The sequence below is a fragment of the Metopolophium dirhodum genome, chromosome 7 (assembly GCF_019925205.1).
Source record: "Metopolophium dirhodum isolate CAU chromosome 7, ASM1992520v1, whole genome shotgun sequence".
Taxonomy (NCBI): Eukaryota; Metazoa; Arthropoda; class Insecta; order Hemiptera; family Aphididae; genus Metopolophium; species Metopolophium dirhodum.
Window position 1 is genome coordinate 2,723,157 of NC_083566.1, and position 16,181 is coordinate 2,739,337.

A 16,181-nucleotide genomic window follows, 5' to 3' on the forward strand; every position below is an offset into this window, starting at 1 on the left:
TATCCAATTTACCTATTGTATTTTTTAGTATAGATTGAAAAAAAAAAATTGACATTGTATGAATCAATAAACTCAAAAACTATTGTTTGTTTAACTTTATAATATACTCGTAACTACCTAGTACCTATAATATAACTACCTAGTACCTACTATGGCTTGTTTAATATTATAGTTGTCCCTAAATAATTAAAATATCATTAATCATTATTGTTTTAAAAAGTTTCACAAAATTTGTTTATCCTATGATTATAGGTATAATATCATATTTTCTTAAAAACTTACGGAAATATTCTGATACGTACTTTAAAATTATAATCGATGCACTTAAATTACATAACCGCGTAAACTAGTCATAATGAAAAACTATAATATACAATTGTTGGATTATAATTTTAACCATTGTTGTAAGCCAATAATCTGTTAAATTTTTGTTTTTCGTTAAATAAATATGGTACCTAGTTAATAGTTTAGTTAAAAAAAAAATACTTTCTATACTTCACAATGTGGACAACTCAACACGAAATTTTGAATACGGAACATGCTCCGTGATCTGCATGAGTATATCGCACATGACATGAGATCATTTTTTTTAATATCTTCCAGAGCAGCCACATCATGGTTAAGGGTTTTTTTATGATTGTAACATTGTATGTATAGCGGGAATTATTAAACAAAAAACGGATATGCTTTTTTAATCTAAATAAAATCCACGATTCTACCTCTATGGGGTCCCAACAAACCTATACTAAATAGATTATATTGTAAATAATATATGACATGTTTTTTTTCAAACTCGAATTTTCAAAGTTGCTATTATTTTATTAATTTTTTTGTATCGTCAATACTTCAGTACCATTCGACAGAATCACGACTGTCCCGGACGTGTATATAAACATTTTTGTTTAAACGTATATAATATACTCGGTACTTATCTGTGGACCGTCTACCTTGCGACAGATTATGGGACAATGCGCGCGTATTTCGTGAAAAGTTCCACGAATCCTGTACATTTCAAATCGATGCGACACGATAATCCTAGGTACTCGGGGGTGCCTACCCACCCACCCGCACACGTATATGGAGATGCCCTTCGCTATATGGGTACCCTCGACCGCCGATCGCCATACTAGTAGGATCGTACGTACATATTATACACAATAAAATAAAACACGTCTTCGAGATGTGCGCGTTACCGTAGCTCGCCGCATTGTAATAGTCCTATAAATAAACGCGAGTCATCCCTCCACCCATCGCCCTGCCAACCGCACACCCTCCCGCCGCGGACGTAACGACCGTCCGAAAGTCGAAAGCCAAAGTGCCGCAGTACCTCTATACACATTATTATAATACGGCACGTTCACGTGCGCGAAGCGGTCTAAGCCGCTCTGTCCGTTTCCGCCGCCGCGGCGATGGCTCTCGTCCAAGGAATTCCCCTCGGAGCACCGGCGGCCGGCTTCGCGCTAAATTACGATAACATAATTAAAGTCTTTTGTGTTCTGGTCCGCGGCCTGCGGTTGGTGGGCGGCGGGGTCCCGTGCGAAAGTGTCGGCGCGCGTCGTCCCTAAATGGCCCGCGTTTATCAGCTGCTGGTGGCCGCAGCAGCAGGCGGGCAGGCGGCAGCAGCAAGCTTACGTGTGGACGACGCCGAGGGGTTCTCAAAACGTTTCTCCGTGAGCGTGTCTCCCCCCCCCCCCCTATTTTTCCGCTCACTTGTCGCGCGACATGCACACACGCCGAGTGCCGACCGAATAACGCGCCACTCGCGCGCGCCTGCCTTATCGTCGACGTCGTCATTATTTACGAACCCGAATCATCCGATCGGCGATCGCTGATCAGTGCGCGTTCAAATTCTGAACGCATCCGCCACGGCGCCACAGTCCGCTCGATCACCGAGACAGGTTATTATTTTTATCGTCGTCGTCGTCGTCGTTGATGTTTTTGTTGTTGTTGCTACGTTCTGATCCGTCGGGTTCGATTCGATAATATAATACAATAATAACAATTATTTATAATAGTAATTATTATTATTATTATTATTATTATTATTATTACTAAACACCATCCCGTGTGCGCGCGCCTTTGCCGCGTGTTAGTGCGTGCGGGCAAGTTCGCGGTTAGTAGTAAAGTTGCGTGCGTGCGCGCCTCCGCGAGAGATATCGAGACAAAATGGCGTCGCTCTTATGATAGCGCTGGTCTGTGGTGCACGATATTATGTGCATTATGCTGTAATACTATCGTTTTTAATATTGTAAATTAATACTCGAAACTCAAACGCCGTTTTTATAATATCGTGAATCGTGATCGGCGCCGCGGGTATGTGAGACGATGTTGACAAAATGGTCCCGATCGACGACCGTCACACCATCGTCGTCGTCCGCACTGTTTTGACGCGATCAATCTTTCTCGGCCCGGTCAGTAACGGAATCGTCCGCCCAAAGTGCCATGTAGTCCTCTGAAATCCGCTTCCTCGTCTCTTTTCTCTATTCTATTTCTCTATTCCTCTGTCTTTCTCTGTCTTTGTCTCGCACCCGGCATCCGTACTGCGTCCGGACCATGTCGTCCGTCGTCCGGCCGGTGATCAATAAATAACTTTTTCTTAGAACCCGGGACGTGTTCCCCTCGAGGTTTTCCTCGAAGATAATGATGTCATTTAACCATTACGGTTACAACAGTTTGAAAAACGACCAGACCAACAAGCGGCTGAGAACTGCCGACTACGACCGGGAGTCACGGACCACCAACAGTTCCGTGTCGTCGTACGAGGACGGCCGCCGCAAGAACGCCGAAACGCAGCCCAACCACATACTTCTGCTGACCATCACCAAAGTGACGTACCCGATAAACACAGACGTCATCCACACCATTTCCAAAGATCATGGTAACGTTCTGCGCATAGTTATATTTAGGAAACGCGGTGTACAAGCCATGGTGGAATATGAAGAAGTGGAACAGGCCATACGGGCCAAGCAACTGATGGACGGCGCCGACATTTACCAGGGGTGTTGTACACTGCGAGTGGAGTACGCCAAGCCGTCCAAGCTAAATGTCTACAAAAACGACTCCGAAACGTGGGACTACACCACGCCAAATCCTGGGGAGAAGAAAACTGCACCACTGTTACCGGACCCTCCAAGAGCTCCTCTGATATCCACTCGACCTACATTCCCTCGATTTGATTTTGAATGTCGAGGCGGACTGTTATCCACACCTCATGATTTACCTAATAATAATTATGGTGACAGCTATCCGGCCACGCCTGGACGTTGTGTACTGATGGTCTACGGTCTGGATCCCGACAAAGCAAATTGTAATCGGCTATTTAATTTGTTTTGTCTGTACGGAAACGTGGTTAAAATTAAATTTTTAAAAAGCAAGGAGGGCTGTGCGATGGTACAGATGGACAATGAAATGTCTGTAGATCGTTGTATGGACAATTTGAATAAGCTGACACTTATTAGTGGTAATGTGTTACAGCTGCAAGTATCAAAGCAAATGTATTTGTCTGATATTATGGTACCATATGATCTACCTGATGGCACTCCATCGTTCAAAGATTATTCCAACTCAAAAAATAACAGGTAATATTTATTTGGCGAATCTTCATATTAATATTGAATGTCACTTTAGGTTATAAATATAGTTTGGGTTGGTAGGGATTGTACATATTTAGAAAATGTTTCTTTTCTAAATTTAAATAAGATTGTACCTATAAATTGTGTATAGATATTATATATACAATAAATTTTAATTAAATCAAGTACTTTGGTAGGTAATTTCCAATACACGTTTATAATTGAATTTATTTCCAAATAGTTCTTCATTATCCCATTACTTATTAATTACAAGTATCTTATTATATTTATTAAATACTAATGTATGATTATATTTTCAGATACCATTCAAATTCTAACGGAAAAAATCGGCGTCAGACCCCATCCAGTGTGTTGCATTTTTTTAATGCTCCACCAAACATATCAGAAGCTGATTTATCTCAGACAATAAGCAAAGCTGTAAAAGATGTTGATCCAAAAATTATCATTAAGATGTTTCCTCCAAAAGGTACAGAAGCACGTAGCTCTTCTGGACTTGTTGAGTTTACAGATATGGCTATAGCTGTTGAAGTGATAATGGCCGTCAACCACTGGCCGATAAAATGTGAATCATCTAAGTTTCCGTACTTACTCAGACTATGTTTTTCATCGCTACCCAAAGGAATAGCGAATGCCGAGATGGCACAGTGACACTGCGCTGCTTAATGAACTACCGTATCTCATGTTTGTCAATTATTACTTTTTAGTGCATAATATTGGGTTATTTTTATTTTTTAAAGAGAAATCGACTATGTTTCACATTTCCTATTAATAAGTTAAAAGGACTATGGTTAATGTCTGCCACCCCCTTAAAATGTTTTCGTATGTTTATTATTATTAAATATAATAATTGTTTTTTTTCTGTATTTGTATTATTATATAATGTAGACTTGTCAATTATGAAAATCAAACCATATCTTCACTATTTTTGTTTCTGTTTTTAATTTATACTTTTGTGTAAAATATTTCTGATAAAGTTAATTTCAGAATATACCGAAATTAGGGATAAGTGGTGGGACCAAAACCATAATCTTGCCAATAAACTGTCCTAATAAAGAATTTGAAACATATTTTTTTGTCACAAAATGCTAATGATGCGTGCACACTTAATATGATACTGAAATATATGATTCCTATTATTAATATTATTATTGATTATGGTACTGGTACTATTTGTTTTAGGAGGAATATTTTTCCCAGAGATATTTAGCTTGATAGTAGATTGTTTTTAAATTTGTTAATACTTGTAAGTAAAGACAATTCGTTTTAGTTTTGTTTTAATAGTAATAGATCCATCATAGTTGTTTTATGTTTTCTTTATTTTGCAACAATTATAAAGATTTAGTTGAAAGTTTAAAATGTATATTAGACTAGTTATAATAAATTATTAGGTTGTATTTATTTTATTTTTAATTTTAGAATAAAAATTTTATGATTAAAAAAAAAATTATATAAGTTACCACTGTTTTTAGTTTCCTAGTAACTTGAATCATTGAATGTAGTTACTTCAATACCTACCAGGTAGTGAACTCCTTTCATATTGTTTTGAATAAACAACAAAAGTTTATGTATTTGAATAAGTTATATTGTAGTATTCATTTTATTTTTCATTACATTCTCTTAAAAATATTTTTGAAATTATTGTGTTCAATCCTGTTCAATTCTAAATAATTATTTTAAAACTATACATCACAAATTACAGTATAGTATTATTTAATTGATAGGTATTTATTTTTTCACACTAAATTAATACCATATTTGTTATTTTAATTCTAATTATGAGTTTGTTTTTAAGCATAAAATAATTAAGCAGCTAGTATTCTATTATTTGCAGTTTGCCTCTGCTAGCTGCAGTTATAATATATACTTGAATCATAATCGTAATGGTATTGACGTATTGTAGTACTTTATACAAAATATATACCTTAATGAAACAAAATTTAAACGGCTTTTACAGATTCAATGGCCTTGTGTTATTTTTATCTTTGTTAATACCAAACAATATTCAATTATCTATTTAAAGGTAAGTATATAAGACAGGGAAAAAGTACCTAATTTATATACAATATGTATTTTCAAAATTGTTAAATTGAATATTTAATTAGTTTGGTAAATTATTATGTGTCTTATGTCTTAAGTAATCACTAATCAGTACTATTGCTTTGTGTTAGGTAGGTAATAATGTAATATTTTTATATTTAAAATAATAAAATTATTATATAACAAAATTTCATTCAATATATTTTTCAGCGAGTTGAATTATTAGATTTAATTTATGACATGTACTATCTAATAATTTTTAATATTATATTATTTTTATAAACAATCTTAATTTTCAACTAGGTAACTACAAGCTACAATTCAAAACAAAGTTTTACTTACATTAAATTCAAAATTATAGATGCAAGTTAAAAGTTTAATTTTTACCTATACTAAGGTAGTATACTTATTTACCACCCTCATTTATACTTTATAAAAGTTTTAACAATTAAGTTATTAGGTAGGTAACTTTAAATAATGAAATAACATAGTAATTAGTAAGTAGTAAAACAAAATATAATTAGCCAACTAATGCCTACATATTTTGTGATGGGTTTCCTTTTCTAAATACAATTAATGTCAGTGGTGGGGAGGGGGTTAATTGGTTGACTGGGATTTTCACCACCACTATACATTATTACAATATAAATTAATGGGAGGGGTTGAACCTTGAACGTCTTCACCCCTGTGGATTTGAAATCTCCCCCTCCCCCTTAGAACTAGGATATATCCGCCACTGATTAACATGTTGGTAAAACATAATCCAATATCCGTAGCTATTCCATAATATATCACATAATATTATAATATAATATGAACAAATCGTTCAGTAGTACAGCACTAGATCTTAAGATCAGTGCCGCTACAACCGTAGGGGCAGCCGGGCCAATGCCCCTGTAAAGGGCCACTAATCGTTGGCTTAGAGGGCTCCCGCTTCTATTTTAAATTTTTAAATAATTGCATTGTAATCTAATGTTTAAATCAAATAAATATATAATATATCATATAATTATAATTTATTATGCTATCTAATTTGTTGTCGAAGAAAGATGGGGGCCCCTATTTATCCATAATAATATCTATATTTATCTACAAATGATCACTGGTAACTGGGTAGTTGGCCTTCACATTATATTTTTAGGCTTTTGAAAAAAAATCACCATCATTATTTATTTTTGTATGGGTAGGTAACATATAAAAAAATATAATATACTTAGACCTCAGGGCCCCATACATTGACTTTGTCCGCGACAATCCTAATTGCGGCACTGACTTAGATAGGTACCTATAGTAGGTTAAAATGTAAATGATATTACTAGTTATAGTTAACTATATACAACAGTCGACAATATTAACATTGTTGTACTACAGGTAACCAAGGGGCAGGGGCTGGTTAGTGAATCCCGCACAAAATGTGTAATCCGAAATTGAAAGTGTGCACTACAGATTTGAGAAGTGTGTACTAATAAATAAGAGTAAAAAAATAAATAGATTATAATTTATAGGTACTAGGTAGTAATGTCACTAATGTAGTATAAATAGTGTACTGTACCTATATTACAGTATTACACTATACACAATTAAACAATTTTTAAAAATTAAAAATTAAAATATTTTATGATAGGTACCTACCAAAAATAAATTGTTTTCTGTAACATTTTACGAAATTTATATTTACTTCTCTATTTTGAATTGTGAATAATGAACACGCCATGTAGTCGGTATAGTCGGTAGATACATATGTTACATAATACATCATATACCAACAACTATCGTGAAGGAGACTTTTCTTATATTCATCTAATAAGTAGGTGCCTACTTAATTATAGCCACAGGCAGTGAAGTACACAGGATTTTTCAATTTGGGGGGAGGGTTAAAAATAAATTACTGCTTAGGTGAGATATTTGAAAATTGTTATATAGCTAAGGCTTGAAAATTTAATACAAGGTCTTTCGTACAAGTAGTTTATACTTTAACCAAAAAATTACTGATCATTTAAGGAAAATTGGTATTCAAATACAATTTGTTTGCAAAAATGAATTCAACCTAGGTACCTATAGGTTATTATTAGTTATTGGCTAGAGGCTATGGCTAATCCGGTAAGACGTACCTACACGCATAGAAATCTGTAGTTATTTTAACAACAATAAGTGTCATTGTTATACACATTTGCGGTTTTGTCGTTGACTTAACATATATTCATAATTAAATCTTACATATTATGTACCTAATAATGTCAGTTAAATATTATTTGATGTTAAAATAACACCAAATTATATTAAATCAACTTAATTCTGTTGAAATTAAATATGTAATATTGTATACCTACCTATAACAATTTACGTCTTTGCTTACTAGTTGACGGCAGTTGAAACTCGATAAATATTTCAATCTAAGATTAGTTTGCACTCGAATGTTCAGCTATTTAAGTTTGATTTTAGCAATACCATTGAACACTTCTACTTGAGATGGTTTGGCTGGATGGTCATAAAGAGTTGTAATCATAGGTTCGGTAATCGGTTATAAAAATTGAAGTTCTAAAAATAGCCTGACAATTATTGAGAACATTTTTTTTTTGTACATCTCCAGGTATATGTACTAGGTAGTTATGTTTTCCAGGACGTTTTAAACTTTTAAAGTAGGTACACCTACGTATAAGTGGTATAAGGTATAACCATACAAAATCTTCTCTGTACTTTTATTAGATTTTATAATTTTCATACCTAATGTCCATAGTTTACAATATTAAATAGAAGTTAAAAGACTATTGGAACTGCACAATAAAGCCAAGTCAGCACAATGTTCAACGGTGTATTTTTATAATATGGTTTTCATAATTCCCCTATATATTATTTTTATGGATTAACTTGTCTGATTATATAGTTGAGTTATTTTTAATTTTTTAATTCAATAGTATTTTTTCAAGGAATTTCTAAAACTAAAATTCATGTTATAGCAAATTATAGGTACCTACACTACTTTTTATATACAGTGATTATAACTGTAGTTAACAACAATTTGTTTGTATCATTAATAATATATAATATGTATTATACCCACATACCTACCTATATTTTTTCAAACACTTAATTTAAAATAATTATTACCGTCATATTATAAAGCCTATAGTAGGTACCCACTTATATTAATCAGAAAAATAAAAAAACCTTTGTAATAAATTGGACAGAATAATTATATAAATAATTGTATGATGTTTTAACGTCGAATTAATTTTTATTATAGAAGGATTATTATTTCGATTTAGTTTTAGTTTTTTTTTTTCATGAATTAAAATAAGTATTTTACAATAAATTTGTGGTTTTTTTTTCCGAGATTCTATTTCTAATTACTAGTTTTAATTCTGAAGCAAATTGTGAGTATTTTAAAATTTGTTAACTGCGTTCTCAAAATCCGTATGATGCTCACAGTAAAATACTTATTAACGGAATGTCAGCGATATGAATAGGGTCGACGAACTCTCAATACGACGGAAAGCCTTGACACTACACTTGGACCCAATAACCCTGAACGGCCCGAACAGAACGAGACAATTCAGAACTTTTTTAAATCGACCGATTTATTCATATAATTATAATTATTCAATATTATAATCTAATAGGATAATATTATGATATAACATTTTGTAAATAGGTACTAAAATTAAGTTTAACTAGAAATCAAGTATACAGCTGTAACTATAAATATGGCCTTTGCAGTCAAGCTAACCAATAAAAAAATAAAAAATATCATCACGTACTAAGACGTACAGTCGTATCTATCTACTATTTTGTTTTATGTGTCTCACGTCGGTATTATATATTATTATGCACACGTCGTAGGTATAGTACTGATGAGGCCAATACTGAATCTACAAATAAATGGGAACTAAATAATATAGCCTGTATAGGTAGGTACTATAGGTACTAAATAAAAGTCAACGCTGAAAAATGTTTTAGCGGTACGAGTAAAATTTGTATTCAGAGCCGTGGTCACTAGGGGCAATTAATTTGTAGGTACGTGTGACGATTTAATGTGATTTGAGTGTTTTACACGAGTAAAAGCTTTTTGTAAAACGTCAAATTTTGTATTCCATATTTCCTCTATTATAGTCTTGTGATAATTATGTTATAAGAACAAATATTTTTAGTCACAAGAAATATTGTCATACTGCAGCACTTGATCGCACTCGCCCACCCACCCACAACATCCACTATAGATGTTCTGTGTACCCACTGAGATAGATTATATTATATATTTTTTTTATCTCGGTTCGTGTACCAATTAGCTTACAAGCCGTCTGATTTTCGATTTGAATGATTGGCTTGGTTGAAATCACGGACTAAGATATAATAAATTAATAAATTATATCTTAGTTTGTGGTTGAAATATAGGAGGTTATTATTATCATCATCATCGGATTATTATCATTAGAAACAAAATGGCTGCGTAAAGGGGTATCACAACAGATATCAATTTTTCTTATCATCAAAAATACGCTGACAAAAGCTTACAAGCAAGGTGGATTCATAAATCCACCTTGCTTACAAGATTCAAAATCCCACGAATATATACTTGATTATTATTGGCCCCCTTTACGCTGCCATTCTTGTTTTTATCATCAAATATTTGTTTGAGGAGGAGTATAATGTATGCAATAAGCTTGTATATAATATCAACCTGATATCAATGTGATTGACCATGATAATAATAAGGTCAACTGTTGAACTGTAGACATACACAAATAGCTTCACCCATAATTTTGTTTTGACATGGTTACATCTTGAAAACAATTGAATAGAAATAAAAAATTTAAACGCAAAAGTTCTTAAAAAAAAGTTGATAGATGTTTATCATAGAAAAAAAGGAGCTCGCGTCGTATGTTATCTACAATATTTCACCCCGAAAGGCCTCAATATGTAGGGGTCTGACGTGTCCGTCATCTGAGCATTTCTACAACAGAAAGAAATTCTTTTATTTTATTTTTATTTCATCAAATATACGGGAAAACCCCTTTGAACATATATACACATTATACATATATAGTATACACATTAATTGTACAGTTTATGATATAATTATATTAAAATTAATAGCTAGGCAGTCATTTATGGGTATAGAAAACACGAAGGGCCAACATTGGCACTTGACAACATACGTCCAATAGGTTCATTTTTAGGATAATTAGAGGAGGCGAGAGGAACATAAAAAGGAGCAACAGATCGGGAATGACGTTGAGGAACTCTAAAACAAATTAAGGAAAGCAAATCGTGAGAGTCAATATTACCCTGCAATAAGCTTTTCAGGAACTTAATGCCCGATATCCGTCTACACTCAACCAGCGAAATCAACCCAAGTTGAGAGGCAACCGGTCCATAGTTATAGGGTTTACAGGGGATATTCAATCTAAAACTAGCATACGTCATAAATTTACGCTGAACCCTTTCAAGCCTAAAAGAGTCGTTGAGGTCACGAGGATCCCAAATAACGGCACTATACTCAACAATAAGGCGAACAAGTGCACAATAAAGCACATTATAAGATAAGCCTCACCGAAAGTCCCTACATAATCTTAATACAAACCCTAGAGTTTTAAAAGTCTTACAACAAATATGCTCAATGCGGGGTCTCGGATCAAGATCACTGCTAAGATCAGTTACACAGCCATTAGATCATGAAATAGCAGTAGGTCCGAGATGATAAGCATATATGACAGGGTACTGAATCCTGGCAAAAGTCATGGTCTTCCCTTTAGAAAAATTAAGGGATAATCCTAGTAAATTAAACCATTCAGTAAACCGATTAAAATCACTCTGTAACAAAATATAGTCGAGGATATATACGAGAGTAGAGCTTAATGTCATCTGCAAAACATAAAATCTGGCTATTGGAAAGAACACTTGATACACTATTAATGAATAGAGAGAATAGGAGCGGAGATAGATGACCTCCTTGAGGAACACTAGACGTAGCAAGATAGACATTAGATTTTACTCCAAACAATTTAACCCGTTGGTAGCGGCAAGAGTAACTGCATCAAATGCCTTATTGAAATCAGTGTAATAGGCATCTACTTGTGTTTTCAAACTAAAAGATTGGTATACATGGTTGTTAAAGACTAAATTACAGGTAATGGTGGAAAGCCATGATATTCCTCCATAAGAATTCTATTGATCGATGGTTGAATACAATGCAAGACCAGCAATTCAAAAATTTTGGAAATATGTGACTGGATTGAAATCGGATGATAGTTGGAAACATTGGACAGTTCACCAGACTTGTGTGCAGGGTATATAGGTCTATTCACTAATAGAAGGGAAGATTACAAATTTAATATCTTATATTTTGAATATATAAATATATTTGTGTCTGTCATCACCTTTTAGGACATGATTATCCTTGGTTTGATGCCTCGTGGCTACAATTATGGACCGTGTATTAGCGCTGTGTCCTAGTTACGAGCCATAGAGGTTCACCCGCGCGGGAGTGTCGTCTAAGGACCACCAGCACCGGGGCGGATGCCCCGTACCAGACGGCACAGGTCTGGAGCCACCATATGCCACCTCTGGTGAGGTCGTGACCTATCCAATCATTTCCTGTTTTTGGTTACTGGCAACCTCCGCTGATTTTATCCAGCGGTAAACCGGATGTGTGCTCAGGAAAAACTACAACGCCGAAGAGGTTCGCACCCCCCCCCCCCCCTGATGGTGCAGCCGTTCACTGGAGACCTACCCCTGCCAGCACAGTAGCTCCTGCTACAGCCACCACGAAACCAATCCGGCACTGGGCGCCCGACGGCATGCCGGCGTGCGCCCAGAGAAGGAGGGCATAACTCGAGTTAAAAACATTAAAAATGCCTAGATATTCTTCAACATTATCTTGTTCGATCAGAAAGTGAATCTAGTTTGGTAAAAATTTAAAATTCCTAGTAGTTATCAAAAGCAGCGGGAAAAACAAAAAAAAAAATTAAGGAAAAACAGGAATTTTTACGTAAAATTGGTTTTTGACGAAATAGATTTTGGTTTTTGGTGTAACTCTAAAATAAATTACCGTAGATACATACAATTTTCCCTGAATGTTTATATTAGTATTTTCTATACACCATACGATTTTCAAAATATTTTGACTTTTTTTAATTTGTTTACGAACATTTTCATTTTTCAACTTGTAAATGTTAATACAATTTTATTCGTTGGGTAAAATAGCTTGAACGTTTAATACAAGTCTTCTGATATATTGTTACAATGACAGTTGAAAAATATTAAAAATACATATCATGATATACATAGAAAAACCGAATTTGGTCAACCCGCGCCGCGTTCTCTTGCTGGACAGTGGACAGAGTATATAACAGAATATCCCTGAACAGGTGCAGTGGCGGTCAAATGATTTTGTAATAGTGGGGGGGGGGGAAGATATGGCTGATTTTTCAGCACGCATTATTTTATCATTAAAAATATAATTTATGGTTATGTCTAATATTAATTTATAAAATTATGGTAAATACAAACATTATTTACAACTTAGGTATACAGACTTTATAAATATATCATAGTATTAACAATATTTTTATTATATTAGTAAATCTATTTATTTGTTGTCTTTTGCTAATTTGTCCAGTACTTCGTTGGATGTTATATTTATAACTCCACGACGAACAGCCATAGTAATGTATAGCCAAAATATTACTGCTAAGTCCACAACTTGATTTTCTGTAACGATATTAGTGATCTTACTTATTTTTTCATCCACCTAATGTTTAAAAGTAGAGCAAATTTCATCAAAATTCTCGATCATCGAGTGGGATAATAATTAACATATTATATTTTGTGTAAACAACTAAATATTAATAATAATAATAATTATATCCTAGTTCCTAGATATGAGTCTAGATAATAGTATAGTCATGTCATATAAACACGTATAAACATATTCTGACATTCTGTCGACATTTACAATATTTGGTAATTTGTTTTATAGAAAAAATATGGAACAAAATGTTATGCATTATAGAATATACAAATATACTTAACTATAAATTGTTATAAATATTGAAAAAAAATGCACGGGGGGATCTATCCTCCTCATCGACGATCGCCCCCGTTTGACCGTCACTGAACACAAACTTTTCAATATTTATCGTGAGATGTAGTTAGTTTTGCCTATACTGAACCCCTTTAATGTCGCTGCTTTCGTGTTCCTTCGAAAACATTGAATAACACACTAAGACAGTAAAAAAAAATTACTTTCTAACTTAATATTAAATTTTAAATAAATTTACAATGGTACATTACACAGTAGAATGTATTATATAGGTTAAAATAAAATTGATTTCTCAATTACTATGATTAAATGACTATCCCTACACCCTAAAACTTAACCGCTCTAGCCTTTAAGTCAGTTTAAAAATATCTATGTTACGATAAATTACATTAAATTAAATGGAAGAATTAAACGTTATTCACTGATTATTATCGATATTGACAAAATATGCATGGACGGTTATCGTTATTGGAGATGCTTCAATAATGTCCAATAAATCTAGATCAAAATTTGTACTCGTGAAAAAAAATTACAACCCAACAGTTGAGATGTTGGATTGAAGTTTCTAAAGAAAAAAGTTCTACCAACGAAAATTGGGCATGTGCTCTAACGATGACCAATAATTCGAAGCACTATATTCAATTTTTAATTTTAATTGAATGTACTGCTAACTATATACACCAACATCACAACTTTTTGGTCGTCTATTATTAATCTATCTTAATTTTTGGTTTTATCTGAACCTCACTCTTTCAGTCATTGAAAAACAGCATTAATCATAATTCATAAATATCCCGTATCTGATTATTATCAACATTTCCCATTTCTTACGGTTATTAAGATGACGCTACACCCGCATGTGTTTTCGCCGTCTTACAAATGTACAACATAGCGAAAATAGTTTTGCGCGGGACAACTATGCTGTATTTATAGTAGAATTACATAAATTCCACAACGCATAGACAAGAATTTTATCTATGTCGTTGGTTTTTTTTGTTTTTTGATAGCACTTACCAATGGTTTATAATAATTAAACGAAAAAAGCAAACAAAAACCTAATGTTCTCAAACCGATAACTTTAATCGTATATTTATGGGCATTTGGAAGTTTGCCCCGGGTGCCGGGAACGTCATAGAATCGTATTCATGTTATTCAAATAATAAAAGCGCTACGACACGGATAAAGTTCATCCCTCCTATGCGTTGTGGAATTTTGGTATTTCTACTATAAGTATACTGAGAGAGCATTACAGTTGTCCCGCGCAAAACAGCTTATGCTATGTTGTACATTTCAGTATTATTTTGTAAGACGGGGACAACGCGTGTGGGTGTAGCGTCCTCGTAACATGATTCTTTAAGAAGTCACGATGATAATCCCCATATTTGTAAGTGAATAACGTATATACGTCCTACTTGGCTACTTATACTCCGATAAAACTCAATTTACCGTAACATAAAATACAAAATATTATGTATATCTAAAGACCGGATTTATATGATTTTACATATCGTTACTGGGTCTATATGCAGTCTTATGAGAGTAAAAAATGTGGACGATTCGTCGTTCAATTCTGAATGCGTGGAAAAATTTTTTTTTGCATATTTGAGAATATTTCGTGGGTTAGAGAATATTATAAATAATATTTATCCCATTTAGCATATTTTGGAATATTCCGCAAATTGTGAGAAAAAATTTGTATTTATTTTTAATTTTAATATTGCGGTACCCAGAAAAAAAATGTATGAACATAAAAAAAAAAAAATTGTAAATATTTACATATTATCATTTCCAACTTTTACTAAGGTGCAATAGTAATCCATTGGAATACGCAACTTTTAATACCTAATTAATACCATTTAATCTATTCCGTGTTAATACCTCATTATTAAAATAACGTCGGGAAAAACATTTTTAACCGATACCAAAAAAAACCCATAGATCAGCATATTAATAATAAAATTAATATTAAAGACTGAAAAATAAACAACAAACATGTGATAACTATTAATTAATAATAATCAATGTTTTCACTTTTCTTGGTAATATTTGTGTTATCGGTGTTATAGGTTTTATTATAATATTTTATCGGTTGATGGTATCGGTTTTTTGGTGCTATCGGCTCATGTTATTTTGTCAAAATTATTGTTTTAATATTTTCATATATTATCTGGTATCGGTTTTGTATCGGCAGCATATATCGGAGTATCGGATATCGGTAAAAAGTGGTATCGGCCCATCCCTAATTTTAAGAGAATATAAATCCGGTCTTTATAGTAATATCATACTATGTTTTAATGTCTTTCCTATGCGCGTATGTACATTAATGCTGTTTAAAATAATTTAGAATCGAGTGTTTACTATTTGATGTATACTTTTTACTTATGTCATATATATATAATATGTAACTATATAAGTTATCATATTTAAGAGCAATATTATCGTTTGTTTGGATTAGGTGCCCAATGAATGAATTTGATTTAGATAAGTTATCAATTTATTTATGATTGTTT

General features: G+C 33.3%; 1 protein-coding gene across 1 annotated transcript; it reads left to right on the forward strand.

The window, feature by feature from the left end:
- The first annotated feature begins 1,397 nt into the window (after positions 1 to 1,397).
- On the forward strand, positions 1,398 to 4,456 carry LOC132948864 (heterogeneous nuclear ribonucleoprotein L-like). Its single transcript, XM_061019541.1, has 2 exons — positions 1,398 to 3,578; positions 3,893 to 4,456. Exons 1-2 carry the CDS (start codon positions 2,641 to 2,643, stop codon positions 4,239 to 4,241), a joined length of 1,287 nt encoding a protein of 428 aa, XP_060875524.1. The 5' UTR covers positions 1,398 to 2,640; the 3' UTR covers positions 4,242 to 4,456.
- Positions 4,457 to 16,181: the final 11,725 nt, after the last annotated feature.

Coding starts and splice junctions, on each gene's coding strand:
- LOC132948864 (XM_061019541.1), top strand. CDS start 2,641: ATGATGTCATTTAACCATTACGGTTACAACAGTTTGAAAAACGACCAG. Junction 3,579..3,892: donor TCCAACTCAAAAAATAACAG/GTAATATTTATT, acceptor TTATATTTTCAG/ATACCATTCAAATTCTAACG.